This window comes from Centropristis striata, chromosome 21 (genome assembly GCF_030273125.1).
Source record: "Centropristis striata isolate RG_2023a ecotype Rhode Island chromosome 21, C.striata_1.0, whole genome shotgun sequence".
In the NCBI taxonomy this organism is placed as follows: Eukaryota; Metazoa; Chordata; class Actinopteri; order Perciformes; family Serranidae; genus Centropristis; species Centropristis striata.
This window is the reverse complement of record NC_081537.1, coordinates 23511317-23532656: the sequence shown is the minus strand read 5'-3', so window position 1 is coordinate 23532656 and position 21340 is coordinate 23511317. Positions and strand designations below refer to the sequence as shown.

Sequence of the window (21340 nt, the reverse complement as noted above, 5' to 3'; positions counted from 1 at the left end):
ACAGTAATTTCCCAGTTTGGGATAAATAAAGACTATCTATCTATCTATCTATCTATCTATCTATCTATCTATCTATCTATCTATCTATCTATCTTTCTAAAGTCATGGGAAAAATTATTAGACCACCCTTGTTTTCTTAACAAGCGTTCTGAGTTTAATTTTAAGAGCTGATAACTAGCCATTTCCATGGTTTTCTTGATAATGATTTTGGTTATTATCAAGAAAACCATGGAAAATGGCAAGATATTAGCTCTTAAATTAAACTCTTATGAGCTATTACCTTTAGTTGTACCAGGCATTAAAATTAACAAGAAAATGAAGAAAACAATGGTGGTCTAATATTTTTTCCATGACTATCTATCTATCTATCTATCTATCTATCTATCTATCTATCTATCTATCTATCTATCTGCATTCAGCATCACTGCAAGCATGTGTTCATACTTTCACAGTATTTATAGTATGTCAACCTGCCTTATAATCAAGAGAAAAGACATAGAAATCTCACTTTTTACAATATGGAACCTTAAAATTGAAAACCTTAAAGTGGATGTAGCCTGAAAAAAAATCTACTTGCAGCATAAGACTGAAGGAAGAGTTTGGATTACACCTTGGCTTTTTGTGTGGTGGGACTGGGTAATGGATATTCTCGTGCTTGTACATGAACGTGCCCGTCGACAACAACAGAGAAAAGAACAATTAGGGACTGGGAGGTTTCTCTCCTGTGTGGATTATCATGTGTCTCTGTAAAGTCCGACTCTGTCTGAAAGACTTCTTACAGACGGAGCAGCTGAAAGGTTTCTCTCCCGTGTGATTCGTCTCATGTCGTGTCAGTTGTGCCCTCTGCGTAAATCTTTCACCACAATCTGAGCAGCTGAACGGTTTTTCTCCTGTGTGGCTTCTCATGTGTAACCGGAACATCCCTTTCTGTGCAAACGATTTCTTACAGACGGAGCAGCGGAAAGGTTTCTTTCCTGTATGAGTTCTCATGTGCATTTTCAGATATTGCTTTTCGATGAAACGTCTATCACAAACGGAGCAGCTGAAAGGTTTCTCTCCCGTGTGGATTATCATGTGTCTCTGTAAACTTCCATTCTGTGTAAAAGATTTCTGACAGACGGAGCAGCTGTAAGGCTTTTCTCCTGTGTGACTCGTCTCATGTCGTGTCAGTTGAATCTTCTGTATAAATCTTTCACCACAAATTGAGCAGCTGAAATTTTTCTCTCCTGTATGACTTCTCATGTGCACCTTCAGGTACTCCTTGCGAAAATATCTCTTATCACAAACTGAGCAGCTGAACGGTCTCTCTCCTGTATGGATTACCATGTGTCTATGTAAACTTCCACTCTGTGTAAAAGACTTCTGACACACCGAGCAGCTGAAAGATTTCTCTCTTGTGTGAGTTGTCGCGTGTCGTTTCAGTTGTACCTTCAGGACAAACTTCTTACCACAAACCAAGCAGCTGAAAGGTTTCTCTCCTGTGTGAGTGCCCATGTGTGACATCAGATCGTCCTTGCGAAAATATCTTTTATCACAAAAGAAGCAGCTGAAAGGTTTCTCTCCTGTGTGGCTTCTCATGTGTCTCTGTAAACATCCACTCTGTGTGAAAGACTTCTGACATAGTGAGCAGCTGAATGGTTTCTCTCCTCGATGATATTTCATGTGTCTATGAAGATTTCTCCTGTCCCTGAATCCTCTCCCACACTCAGAGCAGCTAAACTCTTTCTCACCAGCACTACATCTGTTTTTTTTCTCATTCCTCAAAGAGTTTAAAGCTGACTGAGGTTCTCTGGGCTCCTTCAAATCCTCACTGTCATCAGTCTCAGATTCAGAAGCATCTTCAGTATTATTATCCGGATCTGGATCTGAGTACATGTCCTCCTCTGGTCCTCCCCAGTCATCTCCATCAGCTTCATTTTCTATCTGTTCGGTTTGTCCTTGATAAACCTGTGAGGGCTGAGGTTTATCTTCATCATCTTCACTCTTCACAGAGACAGGACTGAACGGGAACTTGATGCTATCAGCCTCCTCCAGACCTTGAAGCTGCTCTCCCTCCTGACTGGTCCAGACTTCCTCTTTCTCCTCTTTAATATTTCGGATCTCCTCCTGGCCCTCTTGGTCCAGAATGAAGCCCAGCTCCTGCTCTTCAGGGGGATCTTCATCTTCTTTAACCAACACCTGTTGGACGTCTGCAACACAGAACGAAACACAGACACATTACACACACTTCTTTTTAATCGTCGTGGTAGCCAGCCAGCCAGCCAGCCAGCCAGCCTTTCTGGCTGCATTTAAACCAATAGTAGTAACTGCAAACGATCAGATAAAATTCTGAATTTGATGCATTCTGTCTTGCAAACCTTTTTGGAACTGGGGTTTTAGAATCACCAAAATAGTAAGAGTTGGAGCCATTTACATGTTGACCACAGGGTGACGCTGTAAGAGCTGTGGCACAGCGAGGTCCATGGTCAGTCGTTGATGGTGTGTTTTTAATGTTTGAGAGAAGTTCTTTTGTCATAGTTTAGGTTTTTGCATGAAAGTAGTGATATGTCTGATTCTACAGGGATTTTACTCAAATTATATGCATAATGCTTGCAAACACACAACCCGAATTAACTATCTGGAGTCCATCTATTTATTGAAAATACACGTTTTATTTAGAGTAATAACTTTATTTACTTATGATATGTAGACAAGCTGAGAAAGCCAGTTGAATGTGCAATCATCAGGCTTTCACAGTGTGCCATTTATGTTTCTAGACCATTTTTAAAATGTGAATTGTCTTCTACAATGAAAACTATTATTTTTAATTGACATGCAAATACACTGTTTTGTAGTTTTATTATTTATTTATTTTTTTCTGCTGTTTTGTGTGTATACATTTTCATAGACACATCTTTTTTTTTTGTATTTTCGGTTCCTGGCAGCTTTATACTTTGTTAATTAAAATAAAATGAAAAATCAGACTGATAGCCAAGTTTGTGTGGAGAAAAAGGAGCCATGCATGTGATGTAAGGACAGACTGGAAGATGCTAAACAGACAGAAATGAATGCATAAGAAGTTGACAAATTTGAACCAAAATCTCCTGGACTTCAGAGGGTTAATGAATGTGGTCCATTACTCAGGATCAGCTGTTAAACTTCTGAGAAGAGAAGAAGCTAATTGGACAAACCTGCTCTGTTTAATCGAAGCTCAGGGTTTAAAACAGCGTCCAGGAGTTTCTGTTTTCTCTCGTTTTCCTCTTTTGAACGACAAAGTTCCTCCTCGTACTCTGCTATCGTCGTTTCAAACAGCCCAAATATCTCTTCAGCAGCCGCAGTTAGTCGCTGCTTCACCAGCGATCTCAACACTTCAGTTTTAGACATTTTCACACAATAACAGAAACCTTCTCTGCACACAAACTCCGACAAAATGCAGCTTTCTCTCCATTAAATACAACTAGATGCTGCACTAGAGAGAGTTTAGCATCCACCACTAACAATACAGCTTCCGGGGCAGACTAGCTGGTCGGTTTCAAAATAAAAGTCCAGAAATGCAAGGTCTATGATCGTGCCGTCCTGATCAGATCACGTGAAGTTTAACAAAAAAACATTCAACATTCACATGCCCAGCTCATGTAAAACCAAAGATATAATAATAAGATAAGATAATAATGATAATATGTAATTTTGCACATAGTTTGTTTTGAAGAGTTGCAGCTAACAAGGGGGAAAAAAGCCTATAAATATACGTTTTATGGGACTTTTTGTATATAATTTTATTATATTTCATTTTTTGCCTTTTATATGTTCATATTTGTATCCTATGTTTACATTTTCAAGTTCCAAAACAGTTCATTGAGCATATTTGTGTTTTTTATTGTAGTGAATCGTATAATTTTCAACTCCGATTTCATGATTTTTGTGTATTTAAATAAAGTAGGTTAAATTGAAAAAATAATTGTCAGATCATATAGGTGAAGAAAAAATGGATACCAAATATGGGTACAGTAAACATCTTTATGTGGTACATGAAGGGCAAAATCAAAAGTATTCAAAAACGGCCAAAATAGGGTCAGACCTCAGAGGGTTAACGGTTACCATGGCATACAGTGAGACAATTTAGATCCATAATAACATCGAGAAAGATCCACATGACAAAATGAAGAAACACAGAAAGAAAAAAGAAACTCAGCAAAGAAAAAGTTTCAAAATAAAAGTCAAGCTGTGTCTGCTCATGCTATGCATCTATAAGTGTATTTCCGCTGCTGTGACATTCAGGGGGATCAATCAACTTTAGTTTAATCAATATCAGAGTAGCAGAAAACTATCACTTTAATTATTTGGGTTTTCTGTAGTGGAACAGCAGTGTTAGGAGGATTAGTTGAGTTTGTCTTGACATTTAGCTTACAATAGAAATAATACACATTAAAAATACAAGTACTTACTGTAGAACTTAACTTTAACGTCAAAAAGAGGATGTTAAATGTTTATTTTCTGGGTAAGTTTCTGTTAACAAGCTTAAAATCTGCTTACTTTTCAATAATATGAGTTTACCGTCAGAAAGTAAATATAAGTTGTGTTTCTATTGCTCCTACAGATAAAAACATGGACTCCAAGCATATTAAAAGACATTTGGGGAAATGTCTGGCAGAAGGACTCGCTGAAGTGGCCGAGCAGCGTCCTGTGAACCCCATCCAGTTTCTCTCCCACTGGCTCTACAAGAACAACTCAAATGTTAAATATGAGACAGAGGTAAGCTGCTGTTCAGGTTTCTGTCGGTAGTAGGAAACATCACAAAGCATGGTGTGTGTACAGCATATAGTGCAGTGTTTCTTTTACAGTGTTTTCCATAGACTAGACTCATGGTTTAAAGTCTGAGAGAAAGGTTCCCACTCACTCGACTCCTAATCTACTTGCTTATTGTTGCTCGATTACTGGATTATTATATTGGACCCCGACACTCAACAATTCATCCAAGATAGCCAAATATTGTTGTTTCACATGTTTTAAATGTATGGCTGTGAGTAAGTCTAAACTGTGATTACTGTTCATTTGAAGACTGATGACTGATTTTGCCTTAAATATAAAAGTATGCTCGCAGTAACTTCCACACAGTAAGGCATATAGCTTATCAATTTTACACTAGTATCAGATTAGTTCTCAGTATCGGCTGGTACCCAAAGCCCAGGTTTCAGCATCAGTATTAGGGCTGAAAAAGTTAGATTCTGTGCATCACTATGTATGAGTTGTAATGTCCTTTTGCAACTTCAACTCCTGGCTAAATGTTTTATCACAAACTGAGCAACTAAACGGTTTCTGTCTCGTGTGACTTTCCATGTGCAACTGCAGCCTCGACTCCTGGCTGAAAGTTTTGCCACAAATTGAACAACTTAAGTTTCTCTCCTGTATGAGTTGCAAGGTGTATCTGCAAGCTCGACCTTTGGCTGAATGTTTTATCGCAAAGTGAGCAGCCGAAAGGTTTCTCTCCTGTGTGGATTTTCATGTGGGTTTGTAAATTTCCAGTGTGTGAAAAAGTTTTTTGACACACCGAGCAGCTGAAAGGTTTCTCTCCTGTATGAGTTCTCATGTGCGACTCCACATGTCCCTTGCGGAAATATCTTTGATCACAAATGGTGCATTTGAAAGTTCTCTCTTCTGTGTGGATTCTCATGTGTATTGTTAGACTTCCACTCTGAGTGAAGTTCTTCTGACAGACTGAGCAGCTGAAAGGTTTTTCTCCTGTGTGATTGGTCATGTGTCGTTTCAGTGCTGCCCTCTGCATAAATCCTTTATCACAAAGGGAGCATTTGAACGGTCTAATTCCTGTGTGAGTTCTCATGTGTGCCGTCAGATATTCCTTGCGAAGAAATGTTTTATTGCACACTGGGCAGCTGAAAGGTTTCTCTCCTGTGTGGATTCTCATGTGGGTCCGTACACTGCCACTCTGTGAGAAAGATTTATGACAAACTGAGCAGCTGAAAGGTTTCTCTCCTGTGTGGATTCTCATGTGTCTCTGTAAACATCCACTCTGTGTGAAAGATGTGTGACAAACTGAGCAGCTGAAAGGTTTCTCTCCTGTGTGGATTCTCATGTGTCTCTGTAAACATCCACTCTCTGTGAAAGATGTGTCACAAACTGAGCAGCTGAAAGGTTTCTCTTCTAAATGACATTTCATGTGTCTATAAAGATTTCTCCTGTCCCTGAATCCTCTCCCACACTCAGAGCAGCTAAACTGTTTCTTACCAGCACTAACAGAGACTTTATTCTTAGCTTTCAAAGAGCTTAAACCTGACCGAGGTGCTCTGGTCTCCTTCCAGTCCTGACTGTCATCAGTCTCTGGTTCAGAAGCATCTACAGTCTTATTATCTGGTTCTGGAGCTGAGTACATGTCCTCCACTGGTCCTCCACAGTCCTCTTTATCAGCTTCATTTTCTATCGGTTCAGTTTGTGTTTCATAAACCTGTGAGGACTGAGGTTTCTCTTCATCATCTTCACTCTTCACCGGGACAGCAGTAAACATGGTATCAGCCTCCTCCAGGCCTTGAAGCTGCTCTGCCTCCTGACTGGTCCAGAGTTCCTCTTCTTCCTCTTTAATATTTCGGGGCTCTGGGCCCTCCTGGTCCAAATTGAAGCCCAGTTCCTCCTCTTCAGGGGGATCTTCATCTTCTTTAACCACCAACACCTGCTGAACGTCTGCAAGACAGAATGAAACATGCACATTAATGACCCAACAAATGGTGCAAAAACAGGTAACAATACGCAAATATATGTAGCGGACAGATTGCATAAAAGTAGTGATACATTGCTGGATGCTGCAGGGACTGTAAACGCACATACTGTTGTCATTGCATGAAAAAGAAAGCTTTTTTTTCACGCAAATGTTATGCAGTATGTGCACATCATGCACACTAGGATCAGCTGTGAACAAACCTGCTCTCTGTAAGCGAAGCTCAGGGTTTAAAACAGTGTCAAGGAGTTTCTGTTTTCTTTCGTTTTCCTCTTTTGAACGACAAAGTTCCTCCTCGTACTCTGCTATCGTCGTTTCAAACAGCCCAAATATCTCTTCAGCAGCCGCAGTTAGTCGCTGCTTCACCAGCGATCTCAACACTTGAGCTTTAGACATTTTCACACAATAACAGAAACCTTCTCTGCACACAAACCCTGAACAAAAGACAGTTTTTCTCTGCGTTAAACACACCGGACATGAAAGAAACCTCCACAGCTAACAACGTAGCTTCCGGGACAAATTCGCTGCTAAATTTCAAAACAAAAGCCCAGACGTCTAATAGAAGTTGCCGTCTTTCTGCATCTAATCGTGTTTTCAATCAATAAAATTTCGTTAATCAATATCAAATAGCAAACAACTATCACCTTAATTGTTGTCGTTTTTTGTAGGAGCACAATAGTATTAGGAAACTGTTTAAAAGGTTTCGGAAAGGATTAATGGCGTGCAGAAGTGGAAGAAATATTCAGATTATTTACTTAAGTAAAAGTACACACTGCAGAATTACTTCACTATAAGTAAACGTCCTGTTTTTCACTCAGATTGTTATATATTATGTTCCACATATGTGCATAATTTTAAATTGAAGTTTAACCATATTTTTCCTGTTAAATCTTGACCTGAAAAGTAAATAAAGCTGGCAGCTAAATGTAGTAAGAAGTACATGGACTGCACTTATATAGTGCTTTTATCCAAAGCGCTCTCACGGTAAGATTTAAATGAAATACAATAAATTATCATATTGAATTACTCCCAGATCTTTAGGATGAACTTTCTAAATATTATGCATTCTTAAAGATGGCTGCTGTTTCTTACTTTAATGACCCACAACATTTGTATATCGGTATTAAATCTTCTTTTATTAACAAACTAATCAAAAAAGACAAACAATACAAGCTTTGTGTGATATATTTAGATATGTTTAATGTAATACAGCTTAAATATTACAGTACAGTACAATGATTTTCCCTTTAATTGTATTAAAGCAACAGAATATACAAACTTTTTTTTATCCAGTTAATAATATATATTCCAGTATAGGTTTAATCTAGGTTTGTAATTCTTTACAATAACAATCAGGATTATTCGCTCTACAGTTAATGTCTTTAACATTGAGGAAAGGTTTATTATTTGGTCTGGCATTCAGAATATTCCTCATCAGCTGCTGCAGAAATGTTTCTTAACAACATGGAAACAGATGTATTTGTTAACATTTTTCACTTTATCATGCCTTTTCAATGACCCATGTAGTTTCAAGTTTCCATGACCACATACAACATATAAGTACACAAAGAGAACTATATATTCTACTGTGCTCCAAGCATTAACTCATGAAAATTAAGCAACTTTTTCAGTCTTTTTTCAGTCTATTCCAGTCAGACATTACATTAAAACAACAAATAGAAGAGTTGTTCACTGTTGTAATATTTTTCTGCTTTTCCATCCTTATTATTCTGTTGAAATGTGATATTTCAAGAAATGGTTTTGTTAAAGATGGAACACGGGGAGAAAGGTAAGAAACGTTTGTGATCATAGACAACATGTCTAAGTATGTGAACAGCTACGGTAGTTTGTTGATGTTAGACTTTGGGAATTCCAGGAAAGATTCCAGTCTTTTCAACAATATCAGGTTGTAAAGTTCTTGTCTGGTTCTGGTCCTCTGCAGTTCTCTCCATCAGCTGCAGCTGAATGTTTTTTTCCTCTGTGTGGGCACTCAAGTAATGAACTAAGGTGTCTTTGCATCCATCCAAACCAGGCATTAATGGCATCTCTCCTGTATGACTTTTGATATGCATCTGCAACCTCGACTTCTGACTAAAAGCTTTGCCACAAAAGGAGCAGCCAAACGGTCTCTCTCCTGTGTGCGTTGTCATGTGTAACTGCAAACTGGACTTCTGGGTGAAGGCTCGATCGCAAAGTGAGCAGCTGAAAGGTTTCTCTCCTGTATGAGTCTTCAGGTGTGTCTGTAGATTTCCATTGTGTGCAAAAGATTTATTACAGATGGAGCAGCTGAAAGGTTTCTCTCCTGTGTGAGTTCTCATGTGTGACTTTAGATGTTCCATGCGAAAATACCTTTTGTCACAAATGAGGCAGCTGAAAGGTTTCTCTCCTGTGTGGAGTCTCATGTGTCTCTGTAGACATCCACTCTGTGTGAAGGTTTTCTGACAGACTGAGCAGCTGATAGTTTTCTCTCCTGTGTGATTTGTCATGTGTTGTGTCAGCTGTACCTTCCGTATAAATCTTTTACCACAAATTAAGCAGCTGAAAGGTTTCTCTCCTGAGTGGATCTTCATATGTCCCTGTAAATATCCCTTCTGTGTGAAAGTTTTCTGACAGACTGAGCAGCTGAAAGGTTTCTCTCCTTCAAAAGAGCTCATGGGTCCTCTTTGATTTTCTCCAGTTCCAAACCCTTCCCCCCAGTCAGAGCAGCTGAACTGTTTCTCAACAGTACTAAATCTGAAACCACTGACAGAGACGTTGTTCTCAATCGTCCAAGAGCTAAAACCTGACTGATGTTCTCTGGCCTCCTTCCAGTCCCCACTGTCTTCAGTCTCGAGTTCAGAAGCATCTCCAGTCATATCAACAGTAATCAGTTCTTGATGTCTTTCTGGATCTGAGCAGCTGGCTGGTTCTGGTTCTGGTCCTCCCCAGTCCTCTCCATGATCTTCATTTTCCATCTGTTCAGTTTGTCTTTGATAAAGCTGTGAGGGCTGAGGTTTCTCTTCATCATCTTCACTCTTCACAGAGACAGGACTGAACGGGAACTTGATGACATCAGCCTCCTCCAGGCCTCGAAGCCGCTCTCCCTCCTGACCGGTCCAGAGGTCCTCTTCTTCCTCTTTAATATTTGGGTGGTCTGGCTCCTCCTGGCCCTCATGGTCCTCCTGCTCCAGACTGGAGCTCCATTCCCGCTCTTCAGGGGGAACCTCTTCTTTAATCACCAACACCTGCTGGACGTCTGCAAGACAGAACGAAACACAGACCACCAATCAAATAAAACTTAAACCAATAATAATGAGTGCAAACAACCAGATGTAGTTTGTCTCGTTATAAACAAAGTATGCCTGGTTAAAGTGCAGTTTTATTAGTATGTGGTTGGTTGGCTCTCGATTTCTGTTATCGATTAGTCAGACTGACCACGGTGGCTAGCCGCAACCGCCCATCATTCAAAGTATTTTATGTGGAAAAATAAACAATGTCATAAGTATGTCTGGTTATTGTTCTATGACGTGGCGTTTTATATTATAGATCATGTTGGTTAAGTTTTACGATAAAGCATACCAAACAAAAATACACGTATACACGGTTGGGTGGCTACATTTCTGTGATTGATTAGTCGGACTGGCTACGGTGGCAGAGCTAACTAACCATCAATAGGTTTTAGAGCTCAGCGCAAGAAAAGTAAACAAACCTGCTCTTTGTAACGGAGTATTAGAGCTGAAAACAGCGTCTAGGAGTTTCTGTTTTCTCTCGTTTTCCTCTTTTGAACGACAAAGTTCCTCCTCGTACTCTGCTATCGTCGTTTCAAACAGCCCAAATATCTCTTCAGCAGCCGCAGTTAGTCGCTGCTTCACCAGCGATCGCAACTTTTGGGATTTAGACATTTTCACACAATAACAGAAACCTTCTTTGTACACAAACTCCGTAAAAAACACTGTTTACTCCTTTTAAAATCGACTAGATGCCAGAGACGAGAGAAAAAAGCCTCTGACAGCGGACACCATAGCTTCCGGGACTGGTTAGTTGATACATTTCAAAATAAAAGTATTATTTATTTTATTTTATTTTTTTAAATCACAATCAATAATTGAAAAATGAATAGACTGAACTACATGGCTTATTTTTTGCCCATCGTGCACATCCAAGGAAAAGCCCAGAATATCAGTAATAGAGTTTATTAATGTTTAATCGTAATTTATAAACCGTATAGGCCAATTAGAATGATAAATACAGACTTTATGAATCTTAAACTTACATAAATGAATTATAAATGGCAAATAGATGGTATATTAATCTAAGTTTATAGTTACTTTACCATTAACAAGCAATTAAATTCTAATCAATAGTTTATTAATAGTTTTAATTGCACTCATTTTAACATTTTTGTAATGATTCATATACCTTTAAGAAATTGGTTGAAAACATTTAAAGATTAAATATGTATAGCACTTTGTAAATAGTAAATAATTGGTTTATAAACCATTTATAAACATCACTTAGTTTGTTATTGTAAAGTGTTACCAGGAAAATAAATAAACTTGTCTCTTTATAATCCTTTATTGCCTTGATAATCAACTTTATCATTAAATATTACATGTTTGAGACAGAGCTACATAATTTCAACTCATCATTAAATTCTTTCAAAGTTAGACCCCAAAACAAAACAAATCTGTATTTTACATTCATTCTCACTTTACATGTTTCTAATAAAAACAACCCTCTTAAATGATAATGTTCTTCTCTTAATTAAAAAAAAAAGTTTGAATACAAACAGGAAGGCTCTTGTTCACTACATGAGTACTGTCTCCTTCACCAGTACTACAGAGTATTTCTAACATTGTTAAGGGGATACACTACAAGTGAATAGGGTAATTGAAAAAAACAAACAACTTAGAGAGAGATATGATAGATATGAAACTTCCCCAGTTGGTTATTTACATTACAAATTTTCTAAAATGTAATATAGGCTACACAAACTTGCATATATGTCCAGAACATACAGCTAAACATTGAATAAAGCACATTTCAAAGTTATTATTTGTTATTTATTCGTAGATATATTAGTTTTAAAAAAATTCTGAAGGAAAAAGTCTACAAAATAAATAAAATTATACACCTGAATGTTTTTATTTTTATTTCTCCCACTATTCTGAAAGAAGACATGTTATGGGAGAAAGAAAATCTCAAATTGACCAGTGCATTAAAAAGCTGTAAAAACAAAACAAAACAAAACAAAACAGGAACTTACTTTCAGAATAAAAGTAGTATCAACGGTCATCGGAACCAGTTTTAACGGTTGTAGGGAACATTAACTGCGTGACACCGTTACCATAGAGACACAACCGCTACATCCGGACGCTCCGTGAAAAAAGGTTTGTTTTGGCGATGTTTTTAACCTTTATTTCTTGCTAAATACATGAATGAGGAGTCAAAATTAGCTTACGACATAAATAATACACATTAAAACGTTAAACTTTTATTTTCTGAGTGAGTTGCTGTTAACTGACGCGAACTGACGAGCTTAAAATCGAGTTTACCGTCAGAAAGTCAATATAAGTTGTGTTTCTATTGCTCCTACAGATAAAAACATGGACTCTGAGTATATTAAAAGACATTTGGGGAAATGTCTGGCAGAAGGACTCGCTGAAGTGGCCGAGCAGCGTCCTGTGAACCCCATCCAGTTTCTCTCCCACTGGCTCTACAAGTACAACTCAAATGTTAAATATGAGACAGAGGTGAGCTGCTGTTCAGGTTTCTGTCGGTAGGGGGAAACATCACACCGCATGGTATGTGTACAGGGTGGCCTACTGTGTGTTTTTATCACTTATTTATGAGTAATGCTCCCTATACACCAGAAGACTTTGAAAAGATTTGGAAAAGACTCCTGGAAGACCATCAGCTCACACCTGCTCACATCTAAAGACAAGTGTTTAGAGTTTTTAGTCCCAGCCTAGTCTCATATTGAGATTCCACAAAGACTGTGAATCTTTCAGGGTCAATAAGACTACAACTAGACAACTAGCATTTTTACATACCATGCAATTTTTTTTCCTCATCATGCTCTTAGTAAAAGCTTACAAAATGGAGGAGAAGCAGCTTTTGGCTCCAGCAGCTCTAGTGTGTGTAGTGGTTTTTGATGGGAAAAAAAAAACAAAACAATAAAAAGAAGAGAAGATGCCACAAAATGCCCCCTCACAAAGCTGAAAAGGGTTTTTTTCTGACATGAAAAGTTGACTATTTTACAGCCCCAGCAACTACATGTGAAGTTTCAATATTTCTAGGTTTTAGGTGTAGATGTTGTAGGTGTAAACTTTTTATTGCTTCCCTCAGAGTGTCAGACACCCTGAGTCAATAGACTTATTCCACCCATCAGCAGCCACAACCAATGATTCATTACTTTATAACTTTATTTAGAATAATTATGCAATATGGAATTTCTATAGAAATCATGTGCAATAGTTTAATTTGTCTCACTGTTGCTGTAAACATATATACATTTTTGCACATATCCATATTTTTTTTTCTATATTTCTATACGTATCTATATTTACTTCAAATGTATACTATATTTCATATTTCTATTTATATACTTAAGACTTGCATTCATATTTATATTGTTGTATATTTAGTGTAGCATGTTTTTTTACTTTTATTTTATTTACAGAAATACTTTCTTTTCTTATACAGCAGCAACTGTAAAAAAGCAATTTCCCCCGGGGATTAGTTAAATTCTGATTCTGATTCTGATTAATGTATATCAGATAGTTAAAATCAGTTATACCTTAACAACAGTAAAATGCTGCTTGCATAAATGCATTAATAATAATAATCCAATTATATATTTGGAATATATAAAACAATTTGAGTGAGTCCATTCTGCATAATGAGTACTTTTACTTTTGATACTTTAAGTATATTTTGATGCTGATACTTTTGTTCTTTTACTTCAGTAAGTTTTAAATGCAGGACTTTTACTTGTAGTGGAGTAATTTCAGAGTGTGGTGTTAGTACTTTTACTTAAGTAAGGAACTGAATACTTTTCCAACCTCTGTCTGAGGTTAAAAAAAAAACCTCACCCACCACAAGAGGAGAAACCCAGAGGAAACACTGCTGCTTGCTGTTAAACTGCTCGTACTAAAGCACCTTCAATACCTCGACTACCACTACTACTACTACCTCACTGCCCTGATCTCCAAATAGGTTTTGAGATCTGCAATAAAGGATGAAACAGACTTAGACAGACTAAGCTCCTCAGGCTGAGTGCTACAAAGCTTATAGGGCCTGTGGCAACAAACACACAATCACCTTTTACATTCAGCTTGGTCTCAGAAACTGCAAACAGCGTCGTGAAGGTCTGGAGACCCAAAAGAAATGAAAGGTCAGAAGGTCAAACACGTTAGAAAGACTCAAAAGATGTCCATTCCGTTGTGAAACAACAGGTATAAAAATGACGAGGAGTAGTGTTTTTTTCCCCAATCACAGGCCTTGTTGTTGTTGCTAGGGGCGGCTGCTACTGATCAAATGGTTGGTGGTTCGATCCCTGACCATGGTAGCCTACATGTCGAAGTATCCTTGAGCAAGCTCCTGAACCCCAAATTGCTCCCGATGCTGCATTCATCGGTGTGTGAATGAATTCCCAATGGTGGCAGGTGGCACCGTTTAGGGTAGCCTCTGCCACCAGTATGAATGTGTGTGAATGGGTGAATGAGCGCAGTCTGTAGTCTGAAGCGCTTTGAGTGGTGGCAAGGCGACTAGAAAAGCGATATATAAGTGCAGGTCCATTTACCATTTGTTGTTCCACTTTTTTACTTGCAGCAAAAGGCCAAATTGGCACTCCTGGAGGAGGAGCGGGCGAAGGCCGGAGAGGAGGCGCTGCACCAGGAGAAGCTGAGGGAGGAGCAGCGTAAGATCAGTGAGGCCTTGGAAGAGTCTAAAAAGGTACTGTAGGTTGTGATACAAAGTCCAACCAAAGAGCTAAAAACAATGTTCATTAGGGAGAAGAAAACAAAAAAAGAAGCCGATTAAGTATGTATAATGGTTAAAAATTCAAACGGATACATAATACAGAGAACTGTATTCAAATGATAAAGATAACTCCCCTCTTTGATGGAATATTCACAGGAAAAAATCTGCTCAAAATTCATCAAAATCACTTATTATACATAAACGACATGCAGTTATTGCTTTGACTATTTGGGATAATTGTACAGCTTTCCAGTTTTTCTGGGCTGTTATTGTTATGCATTAAATATAATATGACATATGAATAAAATATGTCAATAAAGCAGTTTACTCAGTGGTAGAAAAGGGGTCCCTAATAGGAAAAAGGTTGGGCTCAAAACAACTGAACTAAAACCTCCTTTGAAAGTGTTTTGTTCAGCCGTAAGGACCAAAGTCACATTTGTTTTGTTAGTCATTTTAGAGGTTTTGAAGGCGAAAGATCTGCCTCTTTCCCTGTTTTGAGAAGTTATTCTTCAGACAAAGACAGCAATGTCACCACTGTAATGTTCTCCACTTACATATGCTCCAAATGGAGAACATTTTACATGACATTTTGAGCAAAATCCTTCAAGAGCATATCAACATCACCACATCAGCAGATCCCTGAGGAGGAGGGGGATGCACCCACATCATCTGCTGACGATAACAAACCTGTGAAAGAAGAGAAACCAAACACTCCTGATCCGCTAAACCAGCAGGACGAACACCAGACTGAAGCTCAGGACAATGACACTGAATCGGAGGTGATAAAACTTGAATCTGTGTGCATCTGGTGGCGGTCCCTCCCTGATCTTTTGCAATCACTTCTTGGTGTGGTTTTGATTCATGAGAGTGGTTGAGGTCTTTTTCGGTGGCGGGGCAGAGCTTTGATTATTCTAAAATGCATGACTCGCCTGGTGTGGTGTGGAAGTAGCCACCAAATGCTTTCAAATGGTTTAAGGACATGGTGTGTCTGCCAGGTGAAGGAGACAGATAATGGGACCGGTCCAGAGCCTCCTGAAGGAAAACCTGTGGAGGCTGAATCTGAGGTCCTGAGCACTGAGGTCAAAGAGAAGTCTGCAGAGCTGCTGGGTGAGAAACCAGAAGAGGAACCAACGAGCGATCAAACAGAAGAGAAAACAGAGGAAGAGCCAAGAGAAGAGCATGTAGAGGAGAAGACTGCAAACACCAAAGAAACAGAAGAGAGAGAAGTGCTTGAAGATGAGGAGAAGGTGATGAGACACAAACTCCATCTGTACCATTTTATTGTTTAGCCTGATTTCAGTAAAAAAAAAAAAAACAGTTTATACCAAATGAAAAGCAGCCAGGTGTTAAATATTTTGTTTTTTTGTTTTTCTCATGTGGTTGTATGAGAATCTTAACCACAGTCAGTGTGATATACATCTTATTCTGTCTCATAATGACTCTGCAGGTGGTTGTTGAAGCTGACGACACTGAATCTGAGCAGACTGAACCGTTAAACTCAACTCCCAGCCAAGCTGACGTCTTAAAAACAGACAAAACAGAAGATCCAGACGATAAACAAAGCCCTCGTGCTGCTCGAGACACAGAGAAGGTGATGAAATACAGGTCACATGCATGAGGATTTAGTAAGAGATGCAGGAAAAGGAGCCAGTCAAGCTGATGAATAGATGAGCTGAGAGGTGGAGAAGATTTGAGGCCATGTGAGATGAAGATTAAAGCTTAAAAAAACAGATGAGAAGAGAAAGAATAGAAGTTCAAGTACAAGAGTCCAGGTGAAGAAAATACAGACAGGAGTCAGGGAGAGAGAAGGCAGAGCTGTTAATCTACTAATTTTTCTCCATGACACCATTTCACCAGCAGGCTGATGAAGATGGAACTGGTAAGTCGGAGTCGGCACCACAGAGTGAAGATCTTAAACCAGAAGAGAAGTTTTCTACTGAAGAGACCGAACAGGAGACACGAAAGTCTGTCTCTCCGCCTCTTCAGGACGAGGACAAGGTGGATCATTTCTGTCTTTTTCTTACCAAATAAGAAGTCCAGAGAGAGACAGCAGTGTTGAGTCTATCAGCAGTAGAGTCATGAGATATAAATGCGAAGACACTTTTGTTTAATGCTTAACCAGCTATTCTGACCACCTCGTCTCAGGAGGCAGACAGGCAGCAAACAGCCGAGGCCACTGATAGCTCGGCTCCAGATGGTGATGCAGCAGCCGAGGGGACAGAGGAGACGGAAAACTCTCCTCCTGACACGGAGCACATCCAGGAGCAGGAAAACCCTTCAAGTGAAATGACAAAAATGATGAATGATGAAGTGCGAAACTCCCACAAACAACTGATCTAATAATTTATACACTTCAGAAGTTATTTTTTAAAATAATTTTAGTGGTGAATAATTTCCAACAAAGCTCTGTGTTGTTTTTCAGGAGGAAGAAAAAGAAGAAGAAGGCCAGGCGTGATGAAGTCTGTCTGATAATTCACCTCTTTTGCACAGTTTTAAATCATTTTATAGTTTAATAAAGATATATACATGTAGTTTGATGTGCAAATATAAAACATGCAAAAATAAACTTTCATCACTTTTATTTGAATATATTTGGAAATATATAAGACTTGTTGCTTTGTATAATAGACTTAAATTAAATATGTCAGATGATCTTGAAAAACAGGATAAGATAAAATGTTACTTTATTAGTCCCACATTGTTACAGCAGCAAGGGTGTACAGCAAAAAAATAGAAAAAAGCATCAATAAAATAACAATAAAAAGTAATCAAGCAGTGTTTATAAGAAATTAACAAAAAAGTATAATCAGTTTAAGCAAGAAGAAATATAAATTAGGAACAATACATAAAACATAGACAGACTGAAAACAGTTGAAATGGCATCATTACACAGATTAATTTTGGAAATAAAGTTACATCACTTGTTTAACTGTGTGATCTTGCAACATTATTTCTGCCATGTGTGATATGATGGCAGAATGACAGGGCAGATTTACTTCAGTGACCTTTGAACTGCAGGAGGAGCACACACTGTTGCATATTGTATTTAATTTTTCGCAATCTGCAGACTCATTGCTGCAGACTCGATGACGGCGTCACTTATCAAACACAGCTGTGGTTAATCACGTCAGATCTGGGTGCAAAACAAGGCTGGGTCTGTCAACCACTGGGAGGATCAACTTCAGCTGCAGTTTAAAATGCGCTTTTCTCCGCAGTGCAGCCACAGAGGAGCTGCTGAAGGCAACATGCATTGAGGTAAAATCGGATAGAAAGCAGAAATGGCTCTGGAGATTGTAGCCAACGCCGTGGCTGCTCTCGGCGGCCTCGTTACTGGAGTTATGAACTTTTTCACTGACATGTTTCTGACGCCGCCGCTGAAAGCGACTCTCAAACATTTGGAGGAGACTGAACTGCAAACCCTGACAGGAGGTGAGTCGCAGCTTGTTTGTGAGAATTATATAATTTAATAAATGGTCAGAAGGCCGTGTGTTTGTGTGTGAAAGGGGCCATTGTTTAGCTGGAATGCATTTTTTTTATTCTGTTGCTAAAGTCTTTCACCCTTTCGCCTGATTTCAGAAAAGAGGATCCTGAAAGCGAAATCTCTGTGGCAGGGCTCCGGAGCTGTGATCATGGCAGTGCGGAGACCTGGATGATTTCTGTGCAGAGAGGTAATGTCACGACATGTTAAGACAGTGTGTTCAGTTGCGTCTTGTTATTATAACTACATGTCTTTATTAAATAAACTTATTGGCCTCATGAAAAGTGATTTTTAACCCTTTAACATCCCTTTATTTTTGTTTACACAGTGGTGGAAAAACTATTCAGATCCTTTACTGCAGTAAAAGTACTAATACCACACTGTGAAATCACTCCACTACAAGTAAAGTCCTGCATTCAAAACTGACTGAAAATTGTAAAAGTATCAGCATCAAAATGTACTTAATGTAAAAGTACTCGTTATGCAGAATGACATAACCCAAACTGTTAAGTAAATTCATTTTCTTTGCACTATTCTGAAAAGAAGACTTGTTATGGGTGAAAAATGACCCTAAACCTCAAAATTGACCAGTGCATGAAAAACCCATGCACAGTTGGGAAAAAAATTACAAACATTATAAAAGTTAAACTGCCTCTACAGTATGAAGACATAAGAGTAGCTCAGAATGAGCACAATAGCATAGACAATACATACAAAGTGAGAAGATGTATGGATCTATGCGAGATCAATTTCAGTATTCAACTGTGCCAGGCAGGCCTGGAATTTCGTTTTTTTCTTCAAGTTCTTGTTCATTTTAATCCCTGATACATCTAAAGGTACATTATTTGGACAAATATAATGATAACAACAAAAATAGGTCAAAAGAGTTTAAATTTAACAACAAGAGCTGATATCTAGCCATTTCCCATGGTTTTCTTGATGATAATCAAAATGCCTTGTACAAGGCATTAAATGAACAAGAAAGCAAGGAGAAAACATGGGTGGTCTAATATTTCAATGATTATGTTATGAGAGTCAATAACTTCTTCTAACTTAAAACCCACTTGTAGAGACTCTCCTTCACTCTGCTCTGTTTGCCTTATGGCATCATTCTCCCATGTGAAGATATTGTTTTTAAAAGGTGCAATAGTAATAAAGTAATTATTTACCAGTTGCTGCAAGCAGTGCCTTTGTATTATTAGTGAGTTTTGTTAATGTGATAATTTTGTGTCCTGTGTGGCTGCAGGAGGCTGCAGGGCTGTCCTCTCTGAAGCCCCAGCTGGATGAGCTGGGGGTCCCTCTGTACGCTGTGGTGAAGGAGGACGTCGGCACCGAGGTCCAGAACTTCAGACCGTACTTCAAGGGGGAGATCTTCTTGGATGAAAAGGTTTCTGCGCTTTTTTTTTTTTCTGTAATGAATTAGCACATTGTGTGGTCAGTTTCCTCCCCTGATACTGAGATTTTCTTTACAATATGAGTCATTCAGGATCTGTGGGGAAACATGATAATTCTTGTTGTTGCATTGCAGAGGCGTTTTTATGGGCCCCGTGAGAGGAAGATGGGCCTGCTGGCGTTCCTGCGTGTCGGGGTGTGGATGAACGGCCTGCGGGCCTTTAAGAATGGCTTCATGGGAAACGTTCTGGGGGAGGGCTTCGTCCTCGGTGGGGTCTTCGTCATTGGGCAAGGAGAGCAGGTAAAACCTCTAATGTCACGTTTATTCTAACCGACATCAGGACATAATCAGCTGTATATTTAAAAAAAATAATAATAATATTATTGAAAATTCAAGTTTTTTTTATCAGAACATATAAACATAAATTCCCCCTCATACAGTCACATATAGAGAAAATATAATTATAATAAATAACATCATGACAATAACAATGATTTAAAACAATAATATTATCAATTAAATGAAACTACTGAATTATTAATTTATAATCTATTACATTTTATTATTGTCATGATGTAATTTATTTTATTTATCATCAAAAGATGCTTTTTTTTTTTTCTCTCAAAAGTCGCAGGTGTCAAAGCTGTGTTGACAGGAAAGAGGCAGACTAGAAAACAGCAAAACCAACTGGGGCAGTGTTGGCGGGGCAGCTAGTCCACCGTGGCCTCAGGGCAGATATGTTTATTAAGGGCAAAATTTCTAGGGCACGAGGGCTCTGATCATGACAATAATAATAGGTTATAAATTTATCATTTAGTTGCTTCAGTTAATTTATAATCTGTTATTGTTTTAATTATTATTGTCATGATGCAATTTATTATTTTATTATTTTACATGTTTATTTCAGGTTTTATCAGGTAAAATAACAAGCCTCACAGCAATAAAGTAAAATAAGATTTAAAAAATGACTTGTGACAAGAGGAGTAAAATAAAAGCACTTGGAGCTGTTTAATAAAACATTTTTTTCTTGTTCTCCTGCAGGGAATTCTTCTGGAGCACAGAGAGGTCGAGTTTGGAGATAAAGTCAATACTGAAGATGTGATCCGAGCTGCCAGAAGAATTTCACAAGAACTTTTGCCTTTGGAGAGGAAATAATGCTTTGTATTATTATAACCTCATATCTTTAAAACGCACAGGAAGTTCAGAACCATATAAATGACCTCCAGCTACAAGAACCATCATATAAACTGAAACATTTTAAAGTTTGTAAAGTGTTCATTAGATCTGGGAGTTTGTTGGTGAAACCAGGGTGCATGCTGTGTGACGGTGTAATGAGACGGAGTGTATTCATGATGGTCTGTCTTTAAACTCACCAGAGCAAGCAGACCTGATACTAACACTTAGTTTTCTCTATTACTCTGTAATACTGTTGTGTTATCTCGGGGGCCAAGAAACCTTTAACCAATAAAACACAGCTTTGTGCTCGACAGTCTGTTTTGATTATTATTCACTGCTTGGAAAAAGTTGTTCAGATGTTGGACTTCCTTCCTGAGTTTTCAGAGCCAAAACCATCATGTGAGATCCATCCGGTCTCCTGCAGGGTTATTTAAAGTTTGTTGAGAAAAATTGTGTGAATTTTCATCTTTCGTCCATCCTCAAGACTGCAAAGAAAATGAATAACAATAAATTTATAATAATTTGGACAATATTTTTAAATACAAGTAAGTTTTAGGGTATTATTTTTTGTTGTTTTACCTTTTATGTTGTGTCTAAACCTCTAAGGAGGCAAAACTGATGCTAA

General features: G+C 38.3%; 5 protein-coding genes across 7 annotated transcripts; 2 read left to right on the top strand and 3 right to left on the bottom strand.

Annotated features, from left to right (window-relative positions):
- Positions 1–367: 367 nt before the first annotated feature.
- On the bottom strand, positions 368–3623 carry LOC131958984 (gastrula zinc finger protein XlCGF57.1-like). The gene is made up of 2 exons (XM_059324061.1): positions 3171–3623; positions 368–2189 (listed from the first exon to the last, which is right to left on the bottom strand). Exons 1-2 carry the CDS (start codon positions 3361–3363, stop codon positions 700–702), a joined length of 1683 nt encoding a protein of 560 aa, XP_059180044.1. The 5' UTR covers positions 3364–3623; the 3' UTR covers positions 368–699.
- Positions 3624–3976: 353 nt separating this feature from the next.
- Positions 3977–7143, bottom strand: LOC131958985 (zinc finger protein 501-like). The gene is made up of 2 exons (XM_059324062.1): positions 6910–7143; positions 3977–6672 (listed from the first exon to the last, which is right to left on the bottom strand). The coding sequence occupies exons 1-2, from the start codon at positions 7100–7102 to the stop codon at positions 5285–5287; spliced, it is 1581 nt and encodes a 526-aa protein (XP_059180045.1). The 5' UTR covers positions 7103–7143; the 3' UTR covers positions 3977–5284.
- dydc2 (DPY30 domain containing 2) lies at positions 6691–17708 on the top strand. 3 transcript variants are annotated; one of them, XM_059324065.1, is made up of 7 exons: positions 6691–6728; positions 12284–12438; positions 14519–14641; positions 16116–16259; positions 16529–16666; positions 16814–16978; positions 17091–17708. In XM_059324065.1, exons 1-7 carry the CDS (start codon positions 6692–6694, stop codon positions 17121–17123), a joined length of 795 nt encoding a protein of 264 aa, XP_059180048.1. In that variant the 5' UTR covers position 6691; the 3' UTR covers positions 17124–17708. The 3 variants fall into 3 exon arrangements, with proteins under 3 accessions (XP_059180048.1, XP_059180050.1, XP_059180049.1); XM_059324067.1 differs by lacking the exon at positions 6691–6728 and adding an exon at positions 10393–10721; XM_059324066.1 differs by lacking the exon at positions 6691–6728 and adding an exon at positions 11958–12075.
- On the bottom strand, positions 8166–10673 carry LOC131958986 (gastrula zinc finger protein XlCGF57.1-like). Its single transcript, XM_059324063.1, has 2 exons — positions 10395–10673; positions 8166–9941 (listed from the first exon to the last, which is right to left on the bottom strand). Exons 1-2 carry the CDS (start codon positions 10585–10587, stop codon positions 8563–8565), a joined length of 1572 nt encoding a protein of 523 aa, XP_059180046.1. The 5' UTR covers positions 10588–10673; the 3' UTR covers positions 8166–8562.
- Positions 17709–17826: 118 nt separating the features above from the next.
- On the top strand, positions 17827–21028 carry LOC131958989 (peroxiredoxin-like 2A). Its single transcript, XM_059324068.1, has 5 exons — positions 17827–18097; positions 18245–18336; positions 19393–19533; positions 19675–19839; positions 20581–21028. Exons 1-5 carry the CDS (start codon positions 17947–17949, stop codon positions 20692–20694), a joined length of 663 nt encoding a protein of 220 aa, XP_059180051.1. The 5' UTR covers positions 17827–17946; the 3' UTR covers positions 20695–21028.
- The last annotated feature ends 312 nt before the right edge of the window (positions 21029–21340 follow it).

Excerpts from the sequence above, each read along its gene's own strand:
- LOC131958985 (XM_059324062.1), bottom strand. The coding sequence starts at position 7,102 with ATGTCTAAAGCTCAAGTGTTGAGATCGCTGGTGAAGCAGCGACTAACT. Across the intron at positions 6,673-6,909 it reads GCTTCGCTTACAGAGAGCAG|ACGTTCAGCAGGTGTTGGTG; the intron begins GTTTGTTCACAG and ends TCTGTCTTGCAG.
- dydc2 (XM_059324065.1), top strand. The coding sequence starts at position 6,692 with ATGCACATTAATGACCCAACAAATGGTGCAAAAACAG. Across the intron at positions 6,729-12,283 it reads AACAAATGGTGCAAAAACAG|ATAAAAACATGGACTCTGAG; the intron begins GTAACAATACGC and ends TTGCTCCTACAG. Across the intron at positions 14,642-16,115 it reads CCTTGGAAGAGTCTAAAAAG|GTGGTTGTTGAAGCTGACGA; the intron begins GTACTGTAGGTT and ends ATGACTCTGCAG.
- LOC131958986 (XM_059324063.1), bottom strand. The coding sequence starts at position 10,587 with ATGTCTAAATCCCAAAAGTTGCGATCGCTGGTGAAGCAGCGACTAACT. Across the intron at positions 9,942-10,394 it reads TACTCCGTTACAAAGAGCAG|ACGTCCAGCAGGTGTTGGTG; the intron begins GTTTGTTTACTT and ends TCTGTCTTGCAG.
- LOC131958984 (XM_059324061.1), bottom strand. The coding sequence starts at position 3,363 with ATGTCTAAAACTGAAGTGTTGAGATCGCTGGTGAAGCAGCGACTAACT. Across the intron at positions 2,190-3,170 it reads GCTTCGATTAAACAGAGCAG|ACGTCCAACAGGTGTTGGTT; the intron begins GTTTGTCCAATT and ends TCTGTGTTGCAG.